Raw genomic sequence first — 22,205 nt, 5'->3', positions numbered from 1 at the left:
AAAAAAAAAAAAAAAAAAAAATGTTTTATGGGTGTTTACTCTCTGGCTATACCACTAGTAGTCTAAAATTAGCATGCATTTCTTAATAAACACTTAGTAAATGCCTGTGTCCGTTATTTTTTTAATCCTGACAACTGCCTGTAAGATGTATTATTTTCGCTCTTTTACAGAAAGGAAACTGAGGCTATGAGTAACAGGCATCATTTAATTTGTTCACAGATACTTACTTATTGACTGATGATAAAGCAAATCAAGTTCAAATATAGGGTATATTTGACTTTCTGTTTATAAATTTATTTCTCATTCTGTCTTAAAACTCTTCCCATTTCTGTCACCTCAATAATGGCATTTTAGCCTGATATATAACTATTCGCACTACCATTAAAAGACCAATTATTACAATTGACACCATTTAGATATAGTGTAATTTGTAGTTATACTTTCTTGCAATCTCTTTTCTCCTTTTAAAAGTGTTTTATTGTTTTTAAATTACACAGTAATATTCAAAATATCAAATTGAATACTTGTCTGTATGCCTATATCCCCCTCTATGCCTTTCTCCCTGAAATAAGGTTAATAGTTTAATGTGATTCCTTCAATAACTTCATATTTCTAAAGATATACCTAACATAAAGAAATAAAACTTCCCTCTTTCTTAAGTTATTACCAATATGGAATCATGCTATAATAGTTGCTTTTTTAACAGTATATTTTAAACCTCTTTCTGCACTGATTCATATAGCTTAAACTCATTATTTTAGTAATCACATAGTATTGTATTATACAGGCATAATGATATTTAGTTAGCCATTCTCCATTTGGTAGACATTTAGGTTGTCAACAAGTGCTTTGTAATTGCAAGTAATGTTTGAATAAATATTAAACACATTTACTTTTATGCTTTTACTTCTCTTAAAAAAAAAAAACAACTACTCCTACAAGTGGAGTTGATATATTAAAGGGTAGACATATGTTTTATGTTAATAGATACCACAAAATTTCTTACAGAAAAGGTCATCAGAATTTGTACCTGAATAACAGCATAGGATAATGTCCTTTCCTCCACGACCTCACAGTTCTGGAGGTTAAACAGTGTGTATAATTTCTTGACAATTTGGTAGGTAAAAGGAAATGTCTTACTTAATTTTCGTGAGCATTTGGAAATCTCAATATAATTAACAGCTCTTTTTATTTTTTTTTTTCTTTCAATTTTCTGTTCTTACTCTATGTGATTTTCTTTTGGATTCTTTTACCTTTTTTATCAATTGATGGTAGACCATATATATATTTTGCCATATTTTCTCATTCATCTGCTTTTATGGTTTCTGCATTGTTTACACTTCATATTGGAATGGTAGATGTTAATAAATAAATTAGATTCATTGAAATTGTACCACGTCACCTTGAGATATCTGTCCAAGTTCTCTTGTTTTTTGGTGTTAGTCATTAGTGATGCTGAAGAAGAAAGGCTAGTCACGTATGTGTTGTATATGATGCTCCATAAAATAAATAATATACTGCTATATATAATAGAATGAAAAGTAAAGCAATTGTAAAATATACTTGTCTTAAATTCCTCATTTTATAAATTAGATAGTATTTTACAAATTATTGGTTTGATTTCTACTTTTGCTTATTAAAGTAATATCCTGTTTAATTTAATTTGTCATTGTATTACATTTAATAAACTTACTAATTTATCCACTTCTTCGTTTTCATGGTGTATTTTTTGATATATTAAGAATTTTTAAAACATATAACAAGGTTAAAACAATTGTAGAGAGAATATTATATACTCAGTACCTAGATTCTCTGATTCATATTTTATTTTATTTGCTCTATTACATATTGGTCTCTCTCTCCATTCCTCCTTTCATTTATTAGTCTCTATTTTTTGGTTCATTTTAAAGTAAGTTTCAGATATCAAGCCTTCTAAACACTTAAGTATGAATATGTGTCATTAACATTCAATAATTGTTTAAGATTATTTTTAAGATAAATTTACATTCATTGAAATGACAACCAGTTATTTCATGTACTACTACATGAGTTTTACCTGATACATAAACATGAATAATTCACATTCTGCATACTTTTCTGTTTTAGACCTTCAAATAAGTGGAATCATGAGTTATCTATTCTCTTACACAAAGTATGTTTCTGAGATTTATCTGCACTATTGCATATATCTGTAATTTATTCTTTTCTTAACACTTTGTGGTATAGTGTAAGGTAGACATTTTACTTTTAAGTAGGAATTTCTAGTTTTTATAGCAATGTTTATTTCCTTTTCCTGTTTAGATTACTTCAGTGTCTTTATCAGAAGTCAAATGGATGTAAATATAGATTTATTTCTGTTTTCTGTTCTTTACATGTTAGTATAGTGTGAAGGATGCATCCATTGTTCCCATATGAATTTTCAATTGTTCCAAAGCTATTTCTGCTTATCCTGTGAATTATCATGCTATCTTTGTCAAAAATCACCACTGTAAATGTGGCTTTATTTATAGATTATATATTTAATTAATTTAATTTGTCAGTCTTTATGCCAGTACTATGTTGACTTGATTACTATAATTTTATAGTAAGTCTTAAAGTCATTTACTATAAATCCTGCAGTGTTTTTCTTTTTCAAGATTTTGTTCACTATTCTAGATCCTTTACATTTCCACTTAAGTAGTAGAATCTGATTAGCAATTTCTGTAATAATGCCTATGCAATTTTGATTAGAATTGTATTTAATCTGCAAAATATTTGGGGGGAAATTGATATCTTAACATTGTCAAGGCTAGAAAATCATGATGATAACTTATGTCAACATTTATTTAGGTATTCTTCAATTTCTCTCAATAATGTTTTATAGTTTTCAGTGCCACAGTAAATTTGTAATTCTTCTTTTTCTTTTCTTTTTTTCCTTCTTCCTGTAGGCTCTGGATCAGTATCACTATATGAAGTAGAAAGATGCCAACAGCTGTCTGCTACAAGTAAGACCAACTATCATTTTTGAGATAAGGAACAATACTACAGTAATGAGCATATTAAAGTTTGCTCTTACACTTAACTAATTCCTTCTTGCCTAATAGTAAGAGTAGATATCATAAAACAAAAATAGGTAGGTCTGCATTTAACTTTTATTCCTCTATCTCATCCTATACAGCATAAAATGTAACCCATGCAGAACCTGTCTCTGATTGAATATATATTTTAAATCATGTATCTCTTACTATTTATAAAAAATATCATTGTACAATTTAACAGTATATCAGGGTTTATTTTTTAGTTTGAGGATACAGAATATATTATATGACATTAATTTTAATCACACTATGTCTCTCATAGTGTTAGATAAGGAACTTCTTAAAACATGCCACAGAACTTATTAAACACACTTTAATTAAATGTTATATACTATTATAAAGATATGAGTTTCTCATATGAGAGAAAGGGGATACAAAATATGGAATGAGAGAATACTTAATAAAACTTGGTGTTGTATTGGAACCAAAGATGCCCTGTAATCGTGGCATGATTTTATATGTAGCTATAGAAATGGTGACAGGGGTGTGTGTGTGTATCCATATATTTACATGTATACATATTCATATAAAAGTACATGTATGTGTATATACCAGTATCAACCTATATGCACATATGCCACCTGTATCCATGAAAGGGCACAGAGGCAAGGGTACTCCACTAACAGTAAGTATAAGTGGTCTACAGATTTTGGTTTAAAAATATGCAAGGGCTCCTTAGAGAAATAGCAGATCTGGGGCTAGGACAAGGGAATAAGATAAATTTGAAATATCTTAGAGTGCCAGAAAATAAGGAAATTCTCAATTAAATGTTTGGACATGTCAAATCTAGGACAATTTGAGCATCAAAATATATATTAGTGATGGATTAGAACTTATTGTATGAGCCCTAGTTGATAACAAACAACAGTAAATAAATGGGGTTGAATGGAAATCTCTTTCTTATGGAGAAATGACTACTACACATGACTACTAATAAATGTAAAAAAATTAAATTAGGAAAAAATCCATCATTTTGCAATGATATTAGTAATTATTGATTTAATTGTGAATCAGCGGCTCCTAAGCTGTTAGGTCCTAAATATTTGATGAAGCATAGAATATTTGCTTTTTCTTAGGTACCTCTTTACCAATTACGAGGGGGCAAAATAGTAAATTTATAGCAGGCTAATCACCTACACCAAATTTAAAAAGTTATATCTCCAATAATGGAGACAACGGTATTATATGCCCTTTGATGGATGCACTGAGCAGCACACATTATCACAGATATTGTCTTTGCCAAAAATGTGTAACTTGTAATTGAACCTGAGGGTAAAACAAGATACACCCAAATTAATGTTTATTCTACAAAGTAAGTGGCCTGAACTTCTCAAATAAATGTCAAAAAATAAAAGCAGGATTGGACTCTGAACCAAATAATAAAATGCTGAAAAGAACTTTTTGGAAATAGTTAGAAAAATTTGAATAATATCTGTTAAATTAATGTTAAATGTTTTGATGTTGAAAATTGCCCTGTAACTATGTCATTGAAAGATCTTGTTCTTGTGAAATACACACTAAAGTATTTGGGGGAAGGAGGCATGATATCTAAAAATTATTCTCAATTATTTCATTAATAAAAATACATATGCAGAGAGATAAAGGCAGACTGACAAGGTTAAATGTGACAAAAGCTTGGGAAAGGGAATATAGAGGGTTTTTGTATTACTCTTGCAATTTTCTTTAAGTTTGAAAGTTTTAAATTAAAAGTTAAAAACTTTGTCTCACAGTGTTAATTGAAGCAAGTGCCAATTTTAAACTAAACTGATTGCATCTACTTTGGCCTTTTGCTTTTTAAAGCAAAACTATTCCACTGTAAACTCTTGGCCTCTTACCTCCTTGAAGGCAAATTTATTCAGTGAGGCTTTAGTTGGATTAAAGCTGGATATAGGAAGTAATGCTCCTAGCCATTTGAGTGTCAAAGTGTGTGCATCCATTCCATTTTCTAAAATAGAAAAGTATTAACTAATTTAGCAGGCAGAGTAAGGGTTGCTTTCTTACACTGAGGGTCACCAGCAATTTTGTACTCATCCCTATATAAACTGACCACTGCTATCCCAGACCTTTCCACCATCAGCTGAGGAAACCCATTTTACCAGGCTAAGCCTCTATTGCTTTTGTCTGACTTTTTTTCCAATCTAATTCTTTTATTTCTCATCTTCCTTCTTCCCTCCTTTTCCTCTCTTCACCTTCCTCATTCATTTCCTTCCCACCTGACTCCTTTTCCTTCTTGTACTTTACCACCACCATGACAATTTGGTATTCCTTAATGTCTCTTGTCACTCTTGGAATTGTTTATTATAAATGAAAGTTCTGGAAAGAGTCTCTTGTCTTAAATATCATGGAGAAGAACTTGTCTGGCAAATAATATTGAGCAAATGTGTTTTGTTATATTCTGTTGAACAATGTCAAATACAACTTAAGCTGTTACTTGATAGAGTTGTTGCAGATATCAGTATTATAGTGAATATTTTAAAATGTTTCACAGGTAACATATTCATTTTCTTGATGAAATAAACTTTACTGTTTTCCTTAAGTTAGCCAAGAAATCACTTTTAGTCTCATATAAAAATACTTAGTGTACACTTACTAGACAAATTATTTCATGAATGAAGTATTTGGATACCTATTGTGTGCCTTCCTGGCCTTCCTGCTGGGTGTTTGCCACCAAGGTTCTGGTCTCACTCTCCTCCCCCAACTCCTCCCCAATTTTCAACAGTAACATTATCTGCATGACAGTGTTGCCTAAATTCTAATAACTATGCATCCAGGAATAATATGACTTTTGCTTTCTTGGAACTGACAGTTAACAAAGCATAAGTTAATTAGGCTTTATAGTGTATATTTGGTTCTGGGGGATGTCATGAATACACTTAAGGCTCTTGTAAGCTATTCTGATTTAATATAAAAATTCTGTACAGTACTTACAGATCATCAGTATTTGGAGAAAACACCATTATGTGCCATTTTGAAACAAAAAGCTCCTCAGCAATATCGAATCCGAGCAAAACTGAGATCCTATAAGCCCAAAAAACTTTTTCAGTCTGTCAAACTTCATTGTCCTAAATGTTATTCACTGTAAGTATTCCAAAATAAAGTTATCATGTTATTTGTATATAAGCATTACACATACATAGTTTTAAGTCCTGATAATGATCAAATTGTGATTTCATGTATAGTATTTTGAAAGAATGATAATGTTTTTAAGGGAAATGTACAATCTCAGAGTAGATTCTTCTGATTCATTCTTTTTCCCTTATATTTCCTTTCAATTCGTTCTTAGTAATAATAAATAAAAATATGTGCTATTTTTAGATCTGAAATTCACCTTAGTTCTGATGAATGCCTATGAAAATAATAAATTAGAAATGTATTTCGGGAGAATTTCTCCTTTGTTACAAAATATATATGTAAATATAAATCTGTTTTAACTGGAATTCTTGAAAAATGTAGGTAATTGGTATTTCTACTTAAGTGATACAGAATTCTTGTTAGAAATATTTCTGTCTAGTTAAGAACTATAATATAAAAAGCACAATTTAAATTTTGTGTAGTAATTAAGAAGTTCTCAGTTCCTTGGTGTCTTTACTATAAACATTAATCATAAATAAGTAAGTAAACAAATGCAGGTATGTATATAGGACTGTTTTGTAATCTTGTTAATATGTACTCAGCTCAAGAGATATTTGGAAAGTTATTTTTTAAGTTTTTGTTCATATTTTTAATGCAATTTACCTTCTTCTAAATATATAAAATGATGTTAATGAAAAGTAGCTAATGGATGGATATGTACATTTGGATACCAAAAATCAAGCTTTCTCTGTAGTGTACTATGATGTACATTATATACATGAACATGTATATTTGTGTTGCTATGTTATTTAGTAATTTCTGTGTACATTAATATACATATTTTCCCTCTGAAATCTAAGAATAATACTGTTTGGAGTGGTTTTTGATCATCAAATATCTTTAAATTACATGTAGGACCCATTAGACCTTGAATGGTAGTTAGGATTAAAATATATGTAAATATTTTACTTAATACTTGAAATATTATCAAATTTTGGATCATTAAATTCTGTGTGTAATCATGTTGCATGGAGCATGACGTTAAATGTGTTCTTTGTCTCTCAGATTCCAAGAATGAGATCCACAAAAAAAGTGGAGGGTAGAGTAGCAAGATTTATCTAAGTCAGAAAAGGCTCCCACAGTACAGGAATGGTCCTAAGGGAGGGTACTGCTGGCTATTTGTTGGGGGTTTTTAAAGGCATGTGTGATGGCCCCTGGTAGGTGATTGGTGGAACCTATGTAAATGAAGAATGGAGCAGTCAAGCTCTTTAAGTTCTGGTTGAATAAACCAATCCAAAGTGTATAAGTTTAATCCCTTATTTACATAATTAAGAGGACAGGCTCAACCTTGGGATTTGGTCCTTTAGTTGAATAGAAAGTGCTTGGGATAAGAGTAGATTTTGTGGTTGGCCATTGATAAGGGTAGCTAAGGAAGGGCAATTACTGTTGAGGCTGGCAGAAGTAGCCACAGAATGTTCTCAAGGCCTAGTGTCTCCTTGTAGGATGGCCAGGTCTCTTCCCTCCCACCTCCTCAAAGGCCCTTATTCCTACCTGCCTACAGGTAATCTACCTTTCTGTGTTAATCGTACAGCTCTTTAAAGCAAAGCCCCTATCTATAATCCCCCTTTAAACAAATGAGATAAAGTTATACAGCTAATTGACAACAGAACCAGGACAGGCACATAGACCTTTTGATTCCAGACCATGCCATTTCTACACTGTGATACTTTAACCATGTGACTTAATTACTAATTATTAAAGGAAGTTTAAGATTGGTTGAAAGTATATGGTCTATGAAAGTGAGATTAACTGGATAAAGAGAGGGAAAGGGAGTTGCTGCATTTTTTTTTCTCCCACTGGTAATTTTCACATTCCTTACAGAGGAGAACAGATTGGTATAAAAAAAAAATAATTGTAGATCTGCTTAGCCACAAAATACCAAATATCTATTGAATAAAATTACTTGATTTGCACAGTGAATTATTTCCTTAAGAAAAAATAGATTAATTGATCTGTATATAAAAATGGAATTTTAATTGGATGCTTTCTTAAAGTGGAATTTTTAAGATTAAACCAAAATTGCTTTAAAATACTTCATTGTCATTGATTTTAGGCAAGAAGTTCCACATGAGGGCAATTTGGATATAATTTTGCAAGATGCTGCAACTCAATCCCCAGATAACAAACTACAAAATACATCATTATATGATTCAGAGATCTGGACCACCAAAGACCAAGGAGGACGAAAAGTAGTTGTTCATTTTGTGAAAAATAATGGTATTCTTCCACTTTCAAATGAATGTCTGGTTTTGATAGAAGGTAAGATATTTAAGCTGTTGTTTTTTAGAATACTGCTTTTACAGATTAATTACCATTAAATGTGTTTTACAGGCCACCTAATACATATAAATGAAAAATACTAGTAATTTAAGTTTCACAAAATTGAATGTTATATTAACTAGATTCAAATATATTATACACACACATTCATCTGAATTACATTTTGAAATTAGACATTAAACCTAAGTATTTATATTCATCCATCTTGTTGGATTCTTGCATGTGATCTTGTCAGTTCCAAACTGATTATTTAGCTGAGTAATAATAGTGAGCTGATTGCTATTGTATAACTGCTGTTGTCTTGGCCTCTGGATGTCACTGTTGTTTCATAAAAATAGGATGAAAATCTTGTATTGATGTCTAAATCAAGGAAGAGACCATTAAACAAGTAGGAATAACTTGACAAGTTTTAAAAGAAGGAAAATTTGGGGCTGGGTATACACCTAAGTGGTAGAGTGCCTGCCTAGCTTTCATGAGGCCCTGCAATCAATCTCCAGCACCACCAAAAAAAATAAATAAATAATAATAAAGTAAAAGAATAAATCTTTATTATGTTTTCTTTTTCATTTTCTTTCCATTTCTGTCACATTTTATCTAATATTTTATATATGTAATACAACTTTTCTCAAGACAAGTTTAAAGTTTCATTATTTTCCTTAAAGCTTTTCTTCCTATATAATTTTCCATGATAACTAATTTGCATTGGAGAAATGCTTCCTTCTGTTTTATAATAATAATGATTGTATTATTTTTATTACTGACATTTTTTATTCATAGGAGTAATACTGCTTTTATATGATTTTATAAAGCATATATATATGAATATTCCTGTTTATAAAAATGGATATCATTTTCATGAACATAGCAATTTTCTAATATAATTACACTGTGCCCAAAACTACTCTAATTGGTGTTTGTTATATATCCATTTAACCATCCAAAAAAGCCAAATCACTTTGTGATTTATGTTAATTTGTCTGTTTAAAAATTCATTTATTAGATTTTAATCTTACTAAGGACAGGATACATGTTTACCTCTATTTCTAATTTGCTGAGAATTTTTGTCATTAATGAGTATTAGGTTTTGTTAAATGCTTTTTTTACTGCATCTGTTGATGTTATATTTATTTTTCTATTTTAGCTTGTAGATATGACAAGTAATATCAATTGATGTTTTTAATGTTGAACTACCTTTGCATACCTATAATATATCTCATTTATAGATGAATGGTTACTTGAATACATTTTTTAGATTCTATTTCCTGATACTTGTTGAGGATTTTTATATCTGCCTTCATGAGAGATATTAGTTGGTAGTTTTCCTTTCTTGTAGTGTCTTATTCTGAATGAGACAGATATCATTTTTAAAATGTTTGTGTAGAATTCACTATTGAAATTGGGCTTGATTCTTTTTTTTCCCCTCCTTAGGTTTAGCTATTGATTCAGTATTTCATAGATAAAGTTTTATTCAGATTATCTGTTTCTCCTTGTGTGAGTTTTGGGAAATTGTTCATCTAAGTTAACAAACTTGTGGGTATAGAGTTGGTAATAATATTCCTATTTTTTCTTTTCAGATGTATTCCTTTTATTATTAATATGTAGTTTCAAAACTGAATAATTTTAAACTTACTCTGAAACATAATTCATTTGCAACTCTAATGTTGAGTCATTTTATCATAATATTTATTAATATCTTGAGCATACTATATGCCATGCACTATACTACATAGTTTAATATTTTATCTTTAGCTCATAACAATGTCTGTAAGCTATATATTGTCCCCTTTTTAAACAGATGGGAAACCTGGGACTGAGAAGATGATAAATAGCCTAAAATTAAAGAGCTAGTAAATGGGAGAAAAAAAACTCAAACCTATGTTCATAGTCCAAGATGAATCTTTGTACCCATTATAAATATGTGTCTTTCAGTAAGAATGCCTATATATATAAACCTTTCTAACACTGCTATTCATACATATAATTTTAAGCATCTTTTATTTGTACTCTTTTGTTTATTCTGCATATGTTTATTCTGTGCTGGGAACTGAGTTCATCATCGGTGGTATTGTAGCATACAAGACAAAGTGTTTTCTTTTGTGAACTTTATGTAATAATTAATAAAAGTAGTCACATGTGACTCTAAGTACTTTATAAATATTAACTCATTCAATCTTTATAATGACTTTACAGTATAACGGTATTATAATTCTGTTTTTAAAATGAGGACACTAAACTCTGCTGGGCAAGGTTGTGCATGCCTATAATCCCAGGAGACTGAGGCAGGAGGATTGAGAGTTCAGAGCTAGTCTCAGCAACTTAGCGAGGCACTTATCAAATCAGTGAGACCCTGTCTCTAAATAAAATATTTAAAGAAGTGTTGGGGATGTGGCTCAGTGGTTAAGCGTCCCCAGGTGATATCCCCAGTACTACCCCCGCACACCAAAAAAAAAGAAAATCGAGGAAATTAATATACCAAAGTAGCTCAACCAAGGTTATCAAACTCGTGTCAGAGCCAGTGTTGGGTAATCCAGTGAAAATGGCCGGGCAGAATGCTCACAGTGTTCTTTGGAATGTTATTTTGCAGGGAACCTTCATGGAAAAAGAGTTTGTGAATGGTCGGTCGTTCATTGCAATTTTAAGCAAAGTAGGCAGGGTTAAGTGGGGCTACGTATAAGTATCTAAAAGATAGACTGTAGCTTTTGGCATATGAAGCTTTTAAATAGCTAGCTTCTTAGATTTTGAAATTTAAGTAGTTGTGATCAGTATAATAGAGCAAAAGTATGACTTCTAGCTGACACAGAATTGTGGAAACAAAGATGGGACTGTACAAAATCAAATGCAGCCGAGCTCAGTGTTCTTACCAAAATTCAATCATTTATCAGTAATAAACACTCAACAGATTGTTACAGTCTTATGTTTAACTTCCAGAGTTCTGAAAAAGTTAATTTTGGTAGTTTTTGCTGATGATCTTGTTACTTTTATGGAAAAAAGTATTTTTGAAGGTCCAGAAGTACTTGCACTTTAACATTACAATTTCTGTCCAATTTTCATGAAATACACAAAGCTGATGTTTAAACATTATGTTCTCTTTCCTTATAGAGAAAAGGAATTATCAATCTAAGTAAAAAGATAATTGGATTTGAGTTCTAAAGATAATTCTGTCTTCAAATAATGGAAAACCATTGAGCATACTGTTTTCTTAGCCAACTTGGTGGTTTTAATGTTTATCCTGTCACAGAATTAGGGGAAGTGTGATAATATTTCCAGGAAAAATGAATAAACACTGTATTTGAGTTCATATGACATAAACTACTCTACATAGGTATAGTTAAATTTAATATTGATCTGGAAGCTTAAAAGATATTTCAAAATGAAAGTACAGAATAGCTAAAAGATATAAAGGGTAGAGTAATTATATATTTGATCAGTTTTAGAACTATAGACCTGCACTATCCATTCAGTAGTCATTGAGCCACATTTGTCTACTGAGCATTTGAAACTAAAACACATTGAGATGGGCTGTAAGTATTAAATATTGTACAGTAGTTTTTGAAGATTTAATGTAAAATAATTTATTAGTCTTTTTACTGACAATATGTTGAAAATATTTTGAATATGCTATATTAGATGAAATATATTAAAATTTCATCCTATTTTAATGCAAGTACTAGAAACTTTTAAATGAAGTTTGTGATATATTTCTTTCGGACATACTACTCTAATCAGAGATTGTATGTGAAATCTGGTCAGTCACTTATTTTTGTAAATAAAGTTTTATTAAACTATAGTCATAAAAAAGATATTTCAAACTCAAAACTATATTTGTTTAGACATTAATAGCAATAAGAAATTTAGCAGTGAGAAACCTATAATACTTTCGTTCCCATCTTTGTTCTCTTGGTTATGTGAACCAAGGTGATCCTGGCATAAAGAGCAGTTTATTTAAATTTAAGATGATGGTTGAAATTTCACAAACTTTGTATTTTTAATCAAGTCTCAGCATTAAATTTTAACTACTGAGTCACATCCCCAGCCCTTTGTATTTTTATTTATTTATTTTTTTTTTATAGTTATTGAGATTTTTTTTTTATTTTTTATTTTTTTTTTATTTTTAATTTTTTATTGTGGGTTGTTCAAAACATTACAAATTTCTTGACATATCATATTCCACACTTTGATTCAAGTGGGTTATGAACTCCCACCTTCACCCCATACACAGATTGCAGAATCACATCAGTTACACATCCATTGATTTACATATTGCCATACTAGTGTCTGTTGTGCTCCGCNTTGCTGAGGCTGACTTTGAACTCATGATCCTCCTGCCTCAGCCTCCTAAGCCGCTGAAATTATAGGCATGTGCCATGGCACTAAGTCCCAACAATTTTGTATAATGTTGTTATATATATAGGATTTTTGTATAATGTTGTTAATATATAGGATTAATATTTTTTACCATGAGTGATTAAATCTCTAAATTTATGACTTTATTTTTTTCTGTTAATCTCTTTAATATTTACTGTATCTCATGTGTTACTTAATAAGTATTCCATTTTGCCTTCATTATGTAAACCTGATATGGCTTATTTAATAAACCTGGATGGCTAATTTATTCTTTTTTAATAGGAGGTATGCTTGGTGAAATATTTAAACTCTCAAACAAGTTTCATAGTGTAATTCCTGTGAGATCTGGCCCTGAAGACCTGGAACTCCTAGATCTTTCAGCACCATTTCTTATACAAGGAAAAGTGTTTTACTACGGGTATGTTTTCAACCCAGGGAATTTTTGGAATGAAAAACTATATTGTTAGTATTTTGTCCCATGCACTAGTATATGTTTAGCAGATACTTAGTACCAACTTATCTATACAGATGGTTCCCAACTTACAATGGCTGGAGTGACGCACACTCAGTAAATTTTGATTTTTCCCTGGGCTAGTCATATGAGTACAGTACTCCCCTCACAGGGCTGGGCACTGGTAGCAAGCTGGAGTTCTCAGCTACAAGATCAAGAGGGTAAACAACTAACACTCTGCAGCGGAATGTGTTGCTAATCTATATGCTCTCTAGGTTAGATGTATTGAATGCATTTTCAATTTAAGGTATTTTCAACTTAAAATTGGTTTATTAGGATGTAACTCCAAAATAGATCAAGGATTATCTATGCTAGATTTTTCTATTCTATTAAGCATTATATATTAAGCACACAGTGTTTGAAGTATAAGCCTACAACATTTTTTTTTCCTCAGACAGATGCAGATACTTGTTTTCTTTCACAAGGATTTAGATAATAGCTACAGAGGAAATTTCAGTGCTGCAAACTTAATAATAAGTGATTGAATTCCAGATTTGCCAGGACATTAGATTAAAAATTTGATTGCACTAAAAATTAAAAGAATGCATTATGATATATAAAGAGATATCTAGGTTTATAAGGAAAGCATAGAGATAAAAATGCCACCTGCTGCTTGAAAAAACAATCACCATGGAAATGTCCTGCTTTGAGACCTTGGATTTTAGGATGGATGAATCTTGTACTATCTATTTGTCCTACTCCTAAATTTGTAGCAATTGTTAGTCATTGTTAAAAATGGCTACATCTTGATTTCCATTGAAAAATTATTTACTGCAGTTATTATGTTTCCCAGATTGAGAACTTGGAGTCTCTGGTAGGCATCCCCCAGGTTCTATCCCCTATAAGATACATCAAAATGCTTCAGTCATAAAGTGGAACTAATTATTTGCACCACTGAATTAAATGCCTAGGTTAATATTGATTTTTACCTTGATGTGCCCAATATCTTTATATCTCTCACTAGATACATGACCTCAGAGTCATCTTCAAGATTTATCCACCAGTTAATTCAACAATCAAAACCTTTTATGTTCTGTATATTTCTTCTTGAATGAAATCACTATCATGGGATTTTCCATTTGTTTTGTTTTATGGGTGTGTGAGTCTGTGTTTGTGTGTTCATACACACCTCTTCTCTCTCTTGCCCTTCTTCTGACTTGACTTCCTTGTATAGGGTAATTGACTACTCTTAAACTTGGAAAGCAGATATTAGTTATGAACTCTAGAATGTCATTTGTTAATTTACCAGTATTCTATTTTATAAAAGTTATTTTAAGGATGTCAGCTTTTCTCACCACTTTCAGCATGAACCAATACAGAAATTTTGTTTACATGTTAAATTTTAAAGATATTTTTAGATTTTCTATTACTTGAATATCAGCAGCAAAAGCCAACATGTCTTTTAATTGATTTCCTTTTTATCTTTAATTATAAAATAACTTTAACTTACAAAAATATCAAAAAAATGTCACAACACTTATGTACCCTCTACTTAGATTTAGTAGATATTCGCATTTTAGCATTTTTCAGACTTTACATTTAAGAATTGGTGTTTTACAGAGAAGAAATATGTCCTTATAACAGACCCTTCTCTAACCCTTTTTTCTCACAGGTAACTATTTTTCCAAAGTTGTGTCAGTCCTTCTCATGCATGTTTTGATGCTTCTGTTTTAATATATGAACTTCGTAAGCAGTATATATTATTATTTTTTGTGTTTTTTAAATGTGTGTAAACTGTTATATACCATGCCTTCTCATGTGCAGCATTTTTAAAATTCAATGTTTTTTTCAAGACTTATCCATGTAGATTGTATAGATTTAGGTTATTTTACTATCTGTACTCTATCAACATGTCATAATTATTCATCTATTTCCTATTAATTGGTATATGCTATTTAATTTAAAGATGACAATACTAAATCATCTCCTGTTACACATTTTCTTTGTCATAAAATCATTTCAGTGATCATGACCAGCAGTTTTGTTTTTTTAGTTTTTTTATGTATTTTAGATATTTTTTAGACTTTTTTTTTTTTTTTTAGATATATACTGGGATACATACCAGGACATAATCTAAAATGAATTTACTACTATGGGTCCTTGCCAAAAGAGTTTGAAAGTGACTACTAAGTCGTTTACCTAGAACTGGAATTACTGGGTCATAAGATAAGCATATTTTTTGCTTTTTTGGGAAAAAAGCTGAATTGTTCAATGCTTTTAACAATTAATGGTCTCATCAGTAGTATATAAAAATTTCAATTTCTATTATGTTCTCTCCATGAATTGGTGTAAATCTAACTTATAACTTTATTAGACTTCAAATGGTGTATATGTATTTTCTAGATGATTATTGGGTTTATACAACCTATATGTTTATTGACTATTTCAGTATTCTGTTCCATCAATTCCAAGTTCACATCTTTTGCCTGCTTTTCTATGTGATTACCACTCTCTTTTTAGTTTAAATTTGTGCATGTGCATGCAACTGCTTGTAAATATTCTTCTGTAGTAGAAATACTAATATTTTGTCAGTTACATACTTAACAGTGCTATCTATATCTTTCTAATTTCATGGTTTCCTTTGTTTTATGGAGTTTTAAAATATGAATATAGTCATATTTGCCAAAATGCTTTCCCAAGCCCATAAAAGTTTTTAAAAGCTTTCTTTATGTTGTCTGGACATGATCCTTTTTAAAAAAGATTTAAGCTAATGGTTCAGTATGTCTCTTTAATGGTTATACATCTTCTAAGTATTTATATTTTGTTAATGAAATATTTCTAGAGAAGTATTCATTTCATTTTTTAAGTTTATTGACATACAATTGTTGATTATATTTTCAAATTCTTTTTAAATATCTGCTTTGTTGTTGCATCTACTTAATATTGTTTGTATGTCTCTCTTTTTTTCCTTGAGTTTTCTTTGTCAAAACAGATGACTTTTGTTCATGATCATCCTCTTTATTATTGTACTACTGCTCTTTGTCTTCCTTTACTTCTTTAGGTCTCCTTAGTTTTTCAAACATTCTATATTTAATGCTTGCCTCAACTAATTAATTTTTAATATATTTTAACATTTATAATTATAAATTTCCTCCTGAGAATATAGCCATAGATTTATCTCAAGTTTTGAGATAAATGTACATTACTTAATAGTTGATTTAGAGTTTAATATGTCCATTAGATCAGGCGTATTAGTTATAATAAAAAATTCTGTTTCTTTTGTGATTTTATTGATTTAAACATTTTCTTATAAGATGTGTGTAAACATCCTCTGTGATTTTGAGTCTCTTTATTCTGTCACCATTTGCTATATATATTTTGAGGCTCTTTTCTGAGTTCATTTAGTTGAGTATTATTGGTCCTTACAAAAGGAAAACATTTCTAACCATAATTTTTTTCCTTAAGGTTTGTTTTTGCTAATATTTTTTATTGTTTTCAACTTTTTTTAGTATCTAATTCTGTTTTCAAGTTTGTGTCATCCAGTTTTAATGTCACTTATAAATTGTTTAGTTATAATTAGAAGATGAATTTAAATACATTTTAATTATTAGTATGTAGTATATATCTTTTCATTTTTATTATTTTCTACTTAGCACATTTTTAGTATATTTTTACTTTCTTTAAAAATGTTTCAAGTCTTTCTGTTGAATTGATTTTCTTAAATGTTCCAAATTTTGTCCTTTTTCACCTTTTACTGATTTGGAATTAATAAGTTCTCTTATTTTGACTTATTTCCTTAAATCTTTAATTAGTATACTTGCTTTATCAGTGTCACAATCTAATTAATATTTCAGTCTCCTATTTTAGACAATATTATTATTTCATTCAGCTGTCTTTTTAGTTAGTTAAGAATCATTTATGACAACCAACAATAAAAAATTAAAAAAAAAAAAGAATCATTTATGTATTTGATGATTATGTGGTAAAATTTAATACAGTTACCCTGTTTGCCCCAAACTGAAAATAAAAGGAATCTTTTGAATTTGAATTTTTATTTTTATTCAAGTATATTTTCTTATCATATGTCATAAATATATGGTGATGTGTGATTAAAAAAAGAATTACTCAAACTTAAAATATGTGGTATATAAGCAAAGCAAAATGTCTATTCTAAATAGTGTACAACTTTAGTAGTAACATAAGTTTAGATATTTTTACATTTTAAAAGAGAACTGTAGTATTAGGCATCATAAACTATAAACCTCTATATGTGATTATTTGAAATTTAATTAGTATTCTTTTTATTTTTTTTAGTATCTAATCCTGACTGCTTGCTATAAAATCAAAAGAATTCTTAGAAATTATCTCTTTCAACTTTTTAATATTATGAAATTAAGAGTCAAATTAATTAATGATTGGCATCTGGAATTCATTCCTCAGTTCTCAAAGTAGATTTGCTTATTTTAATCCCCATGTATCTTTTTTATTGCTTTTATGTTAAAAAAAGCCTTATTTTTTGTTAATGCCCTTTTGAAATAAGTACATTACAATATAGGTAGTACAGTACTCTTCTGTTTAATAATTTACCTTCTAAACTTATATGTACTTAAGCAGCAAAAATGTTATAATAATAATTAAATTACTTTTAAATATTCACAACTTTTTCTTTTATTAATTTCAGATGTAAACAGTGTTCTAGTTTGAGACCCATACAAAATCTAAATTCTGTTATCGATAAAACATCATGGATTCCTTCTTCGGTGGCAGAAGGTTAGCTAAATTTCCATGTCGTACAGTTTTAACTATTCCTGTATAAGATCATCTCACTGATGTATATTTTAGCGTTTGTGAGTATAAAAGGCAGAACTAGGTTAACTTTTTTTAAGGGAAATCATTTACAGTGATTTTATTAAAATATAGTCTACATGTTTAATACATTTGCAAGTACATTTCAAGAGTGTCATCCTATATTTTTCATCATAATGCAAATTTTAATTATCAATAATTTGTTTTCTCATTAGTCACTGATCATAAATACAGGTTCTGAAAAATCACTTCAGCTCTTAAGTGCTTTGGGATTGGAAAGGGTTTTAGAGCAATTACAACTTTCTCCCAATATAAAGAATCTTTTCATATTGAATTCTTAACTATGGTCATCCAGCCTTTGTTTAAGTCTTTCAATGGCAGGGTACTCATTACATTTCAAGGCAGCCTGTACTAGATACTTTTGCCAGGAAGGGGGCAGTATACAGGGGATTGAACTCAGGGGCACTTGACCACTGAGCCACATCCCCATGCCTGTTTTGTATTTTATTTAGAGACAGGGTCTCACTGAGTTGCTTAGCACCTCGCTTTTGCTAAGGCTGACTTTGAACTTGCAATCCTCCTGAGCCATTGGGATTACAGGCAGCACCACTGCACCCGGTTTAGACACTTTTAACATTGAAGCAAAATCTCCCTACCTAGAACTTTTAATATGCACCATTCAGTCTACTAGAATTATTGAGCACGTCTATTTCCTATTCTGTAAGATAAACAGACTTAGTACATTTGAAGATATTTGTCAGGCCTCTGGAATCTTATTTCTTCAAGCAGGCACCCTCATTTTCTCTAGTACTTCTCCACATGTCTTACTATTTTGTTTTTCCTCCTCAGTAAACATTCTACTTTGCCAAAGTTCTTAACTGGGGTTTGACATTCAAAGCTGGATGCAGGATTGCTGACATCTAGCCAATTTCAAATATAATGAAAAGTTTTAGCTTCTCTAAAACTGGACACTTAGCTTTTACTAGCCAAATTTTTAGTGATTAGATATTTATTTCTATACCTAGTTGTATGTTGTTCCTTTTGTAATACAGATGTATGATACTGCTGTCTCATATTTTATTTGTGTTCTAGTGAAATTCCATATTGTTTTCTGCCGCAGTCTGGCTGGGCACAAAATCACGAGCCACTCAAACAGGAACAAACTTTATTTTTAAACTACCCGCCAATGCCCCATACGCTCCCGGGAAAAAAATGCCGACCAACACACGCTTTTCCTTTGAACTTCTTGATGTCAGGCTTGGTCTTCCCATCAGTCTTTTTGTTGTTTTGTTTGTTTGTTTGTTTTGGCAGTACTGGAAATTGAACTCAGGGCCTTAAGGACATGCTGAGCTACATTCTCCTCTCCGACACTTTAGTTTCTTTGTTTCATTCATTCATTCAGACAAGGTGTCACTCAGTTGTCCAAGATGACCTCAAACTTCTGATCCTCTTGCTTCAGCCTCCTGAGTAGTTGGAATTATTGGCAGGAGCCACTGTACTGACTTCTATCATATTTTTAATGCAATTTTTTGTTTGTTTTTGTAGATCTTCTGCGTAAGTTTTAAGTTGTTCCTTCTTGGTTTTAGTTAACTATTCTAACTTATTTGAGACCTTTTGAAACCTGAAAATCAATTCCTCTGTAATAGTAATATCTGTTACATGCTTAAATTCATGTCTGTGTGCCCTGATTTATTATTTGCCTACTTGATTAGTACAGTTAGTCCTACAGTTTAAATATGGGTTCGGTAGATGGAAGCTAAGGTATGTAAGCATATTGAGTATCTTTCATTTCCGTATACAAACATGATTTTGTGTCTTTAATATCTTTCTTATTCTTCATCTTTTCATCATGATGAAATCCCAGATTCTGAGATTTTTGTTAATTCAATCAGATAATATTCCTTAAAACATAATAAGCGATCCCTTATACTTACAATACAAACAGGAGTGGCATGTTAAAAAAAAAAAAAAAAAGAACTGCATTCTATTTTTTTAATCCTGCTATTTTAGTTTAATTTTCAGAAGACTAAATGCAGTGTATTACAATTTATGAAATACTTTATGATTTATACTTTATGATTTCTCATTTTAAAGATACATTATAAAAATGATTAAGGAAAGATTCCATTGCTGTAATAGCATAAGACATTATCCCTGTGTAAATACTGTGGAATGTTCCAGATTAAACCTGCTAAATAAACTTAATATTTTGCTTTTAGAGAGCAAAAGTTGAATATGAAAGTTTCTTTATCTCTTGAAGTATTTTAGTAAACAATATTTATATGTTAATACATAATAAAACAAGTTTGACTTTTCCTTGATAATAAGGAATAGCAGACTCATGGGTTGTTTTTGTTCATTTTTTTCCTTCACTAGTACTGGGTATTGTACCCCTTGAGTATGTATTTGTTATGACATTTACTTTTGATGATGGAACTGGAGTATTAGAAGCTTATCTCAAGGATTCAGTAAGTAACAAAGCTGATAATGACATTTCCATCTAAAAGAAAAATTTTTTAAATTGTAATACATTTATACATACCTATTTAATTTCTAAAATTTTTAAGGCAACGTGAAAGTTTAAATAAAATATAAGCTTATACATCTTTAAGTTGTCTGTGTATGTATCTCTCTTTTGATTTGATATTATAAATCTTGATATTTGAAAAATGAAAAAAATGGGAATAGAAATTTGAAGAGTCATTGTCTATATCATGCTTAAGTTGAACTGCAAGTCCAAAAATCAGAAGTATGGCCACACTATATAAGCATTATTTATAGTAAGTGTTTCACCATACTTTGTAAGCCTCCACATTTCATATTAGAAGAAATACAGCTACTTTGATAAGGAGGTAGACATTGTGTAAAGCTGTAGAGCGTTCCATATGCCCATCCTTACTTCTGATATTTCTAAAGTTCAGAAGTCTCCAAGGCCATCTTTAGTTTTCATAATTCACAAGAAAACCTTGGAACTCACTGAAAACTATTGTAGTCCAAATATAGAACTGCGTAGCAGAGGATGTAGATTGAAATCAACCAAAAATGGAGATTACATAGTTTCTGAAAGTTCCAAACATGGAACTTAGAGTCATCCTGTCCCCATGAAATTGTGAACTGTGTTACTTTTCCTGCAACAGTGTAACTATATAGTGGAGTATTGCTAACCAGGGAATCTGAATGACTCTTGATGTCAAAAATGTTTATTGTGACTCCATCACCTTGGCATGGTTGACTGCCCATGTGACTGATTTGAGTCATCATCAAGCTGATAATGCATACCCTAAACTTTCCATGTGAATCACATTGTTAGACTATTCAGAATGACCCAACCCCCACCCCAGGCAAACAAAGTCTTCCTCCTATCAGGTGTGCCACTAAGTTTAGACATTACCCCACAGGCTAAGGGCTTAATTAAGGTAAGGTTAAACTTCTTACTAAACATCTTGAACATGAGGTTAGTTTGAGAGAAGACATCTTCTCCTACTTTCACAACTCATTAGCCATTTATTAAATAAATACTTAATGATAACCTGTGCACCGAGTCCTTTCCAGTGTGATAAGGATACAGCACTGACCAAAGTAAGCAAACCTACAACCTAGTAGAGAGGAGAAAAAATAAATGCATACTATGTTATGTTCTTTTAAACTTAACACTAGATTTTGTATTCTCGTGTACAGAGAATCATCAGTCTATTTTTTATCATCATCATTAAGTCAGAGTAACCTAACTTGATTTTATATATATGTATATCACAAAGTTCTTTTAACATTAAAGAAGTGTAAGCAGATTTTAAAGATCAGCACTCTAATTTATGAATTCTATAATCTTGATAAAGTGAAATGATCCTAGATTATTTCAGTATATTAGGTAATGTTAAAATACTTTCATATTAATTATGATTAAAAAGATTAATATTTTATTTTTCATTCTGTCATAATTTTTTAAAGGAAAAATTCTTCCAGGTTCCAGCATCAGAAGTCTTAATTGATGATGACCTTCAAAAAAATATGGATATGATCATGGATATGTTTTGCCCTTCAGGGATAAAAATTGGTAGGTAACAATATTTTGACAATCTCTTTCTTATTCTTTTTTTTTTTTTTTTTTTTTTTTC

At 30.4% G+C, this 22,205-nt stretch overlaps 1 protein-coding gene across 7 annotated transcripts in view; it reads left to right on the top strand.

Moving 5' to 3' along the window:
• The window catches only part of Pot1 (protection of telomeres 1), a 107,555-nt gene that overhangs the window by 82,076 nt on the left and 3,274 nt on the right, over nt 1-22,205 (top strand). For 6 of the 7 annotated variants that reach the window (XM_015488292.2, XM_048786063.1, XM_048786059.1 and 3 more), the window contains 7 exons: nt 2,928-2,984; nt 5,999-6,155; nt 8,263-8,468; nt 13,116-13,251; nt 17,966-18,054; nt 20,467-20,558; nt 22,039-22,144. In XM_015488292.2, the coding sequence (XP_015343778.1) occupies nt 2,928-2,984; nt 5,999-6,155; nt 8,263-8,468; nt 13,116-13,251; nt 17,966-18,054; nt 20,467-20,558; nt 22,039-22,144 (843 nt within the window). Of the gene's footprint in view, nt 1-2,927; nt 2,985-5,998; nt 6,156-8,262; nt 8,469-13,115; nt 13,252-15,386; nt 18,055-20,466; nt 20,559-22,038; nt 22,145-22,205 lie in introns of those variants that run through there. The other variant, XM_048786061.1, reaches the window with a different exon arrangement.

This window comes from Marmota marmota, unplaced genomic scaffold (assembly GCF_001458135.2).
Source record: "Marmota marmota marmota unplaced genomic scaffold, marMar, whole genome shotgun sequence".
NCBI classification, from domain to species: Eukaryota; Metazoa; Chordata; class Mammalia; order Rodentia; family Sciuridae; genus Marmota; species Marmota marmota.
This window is presented reverse-complemented; position numbering and strand designations above follow the sequence as displayed.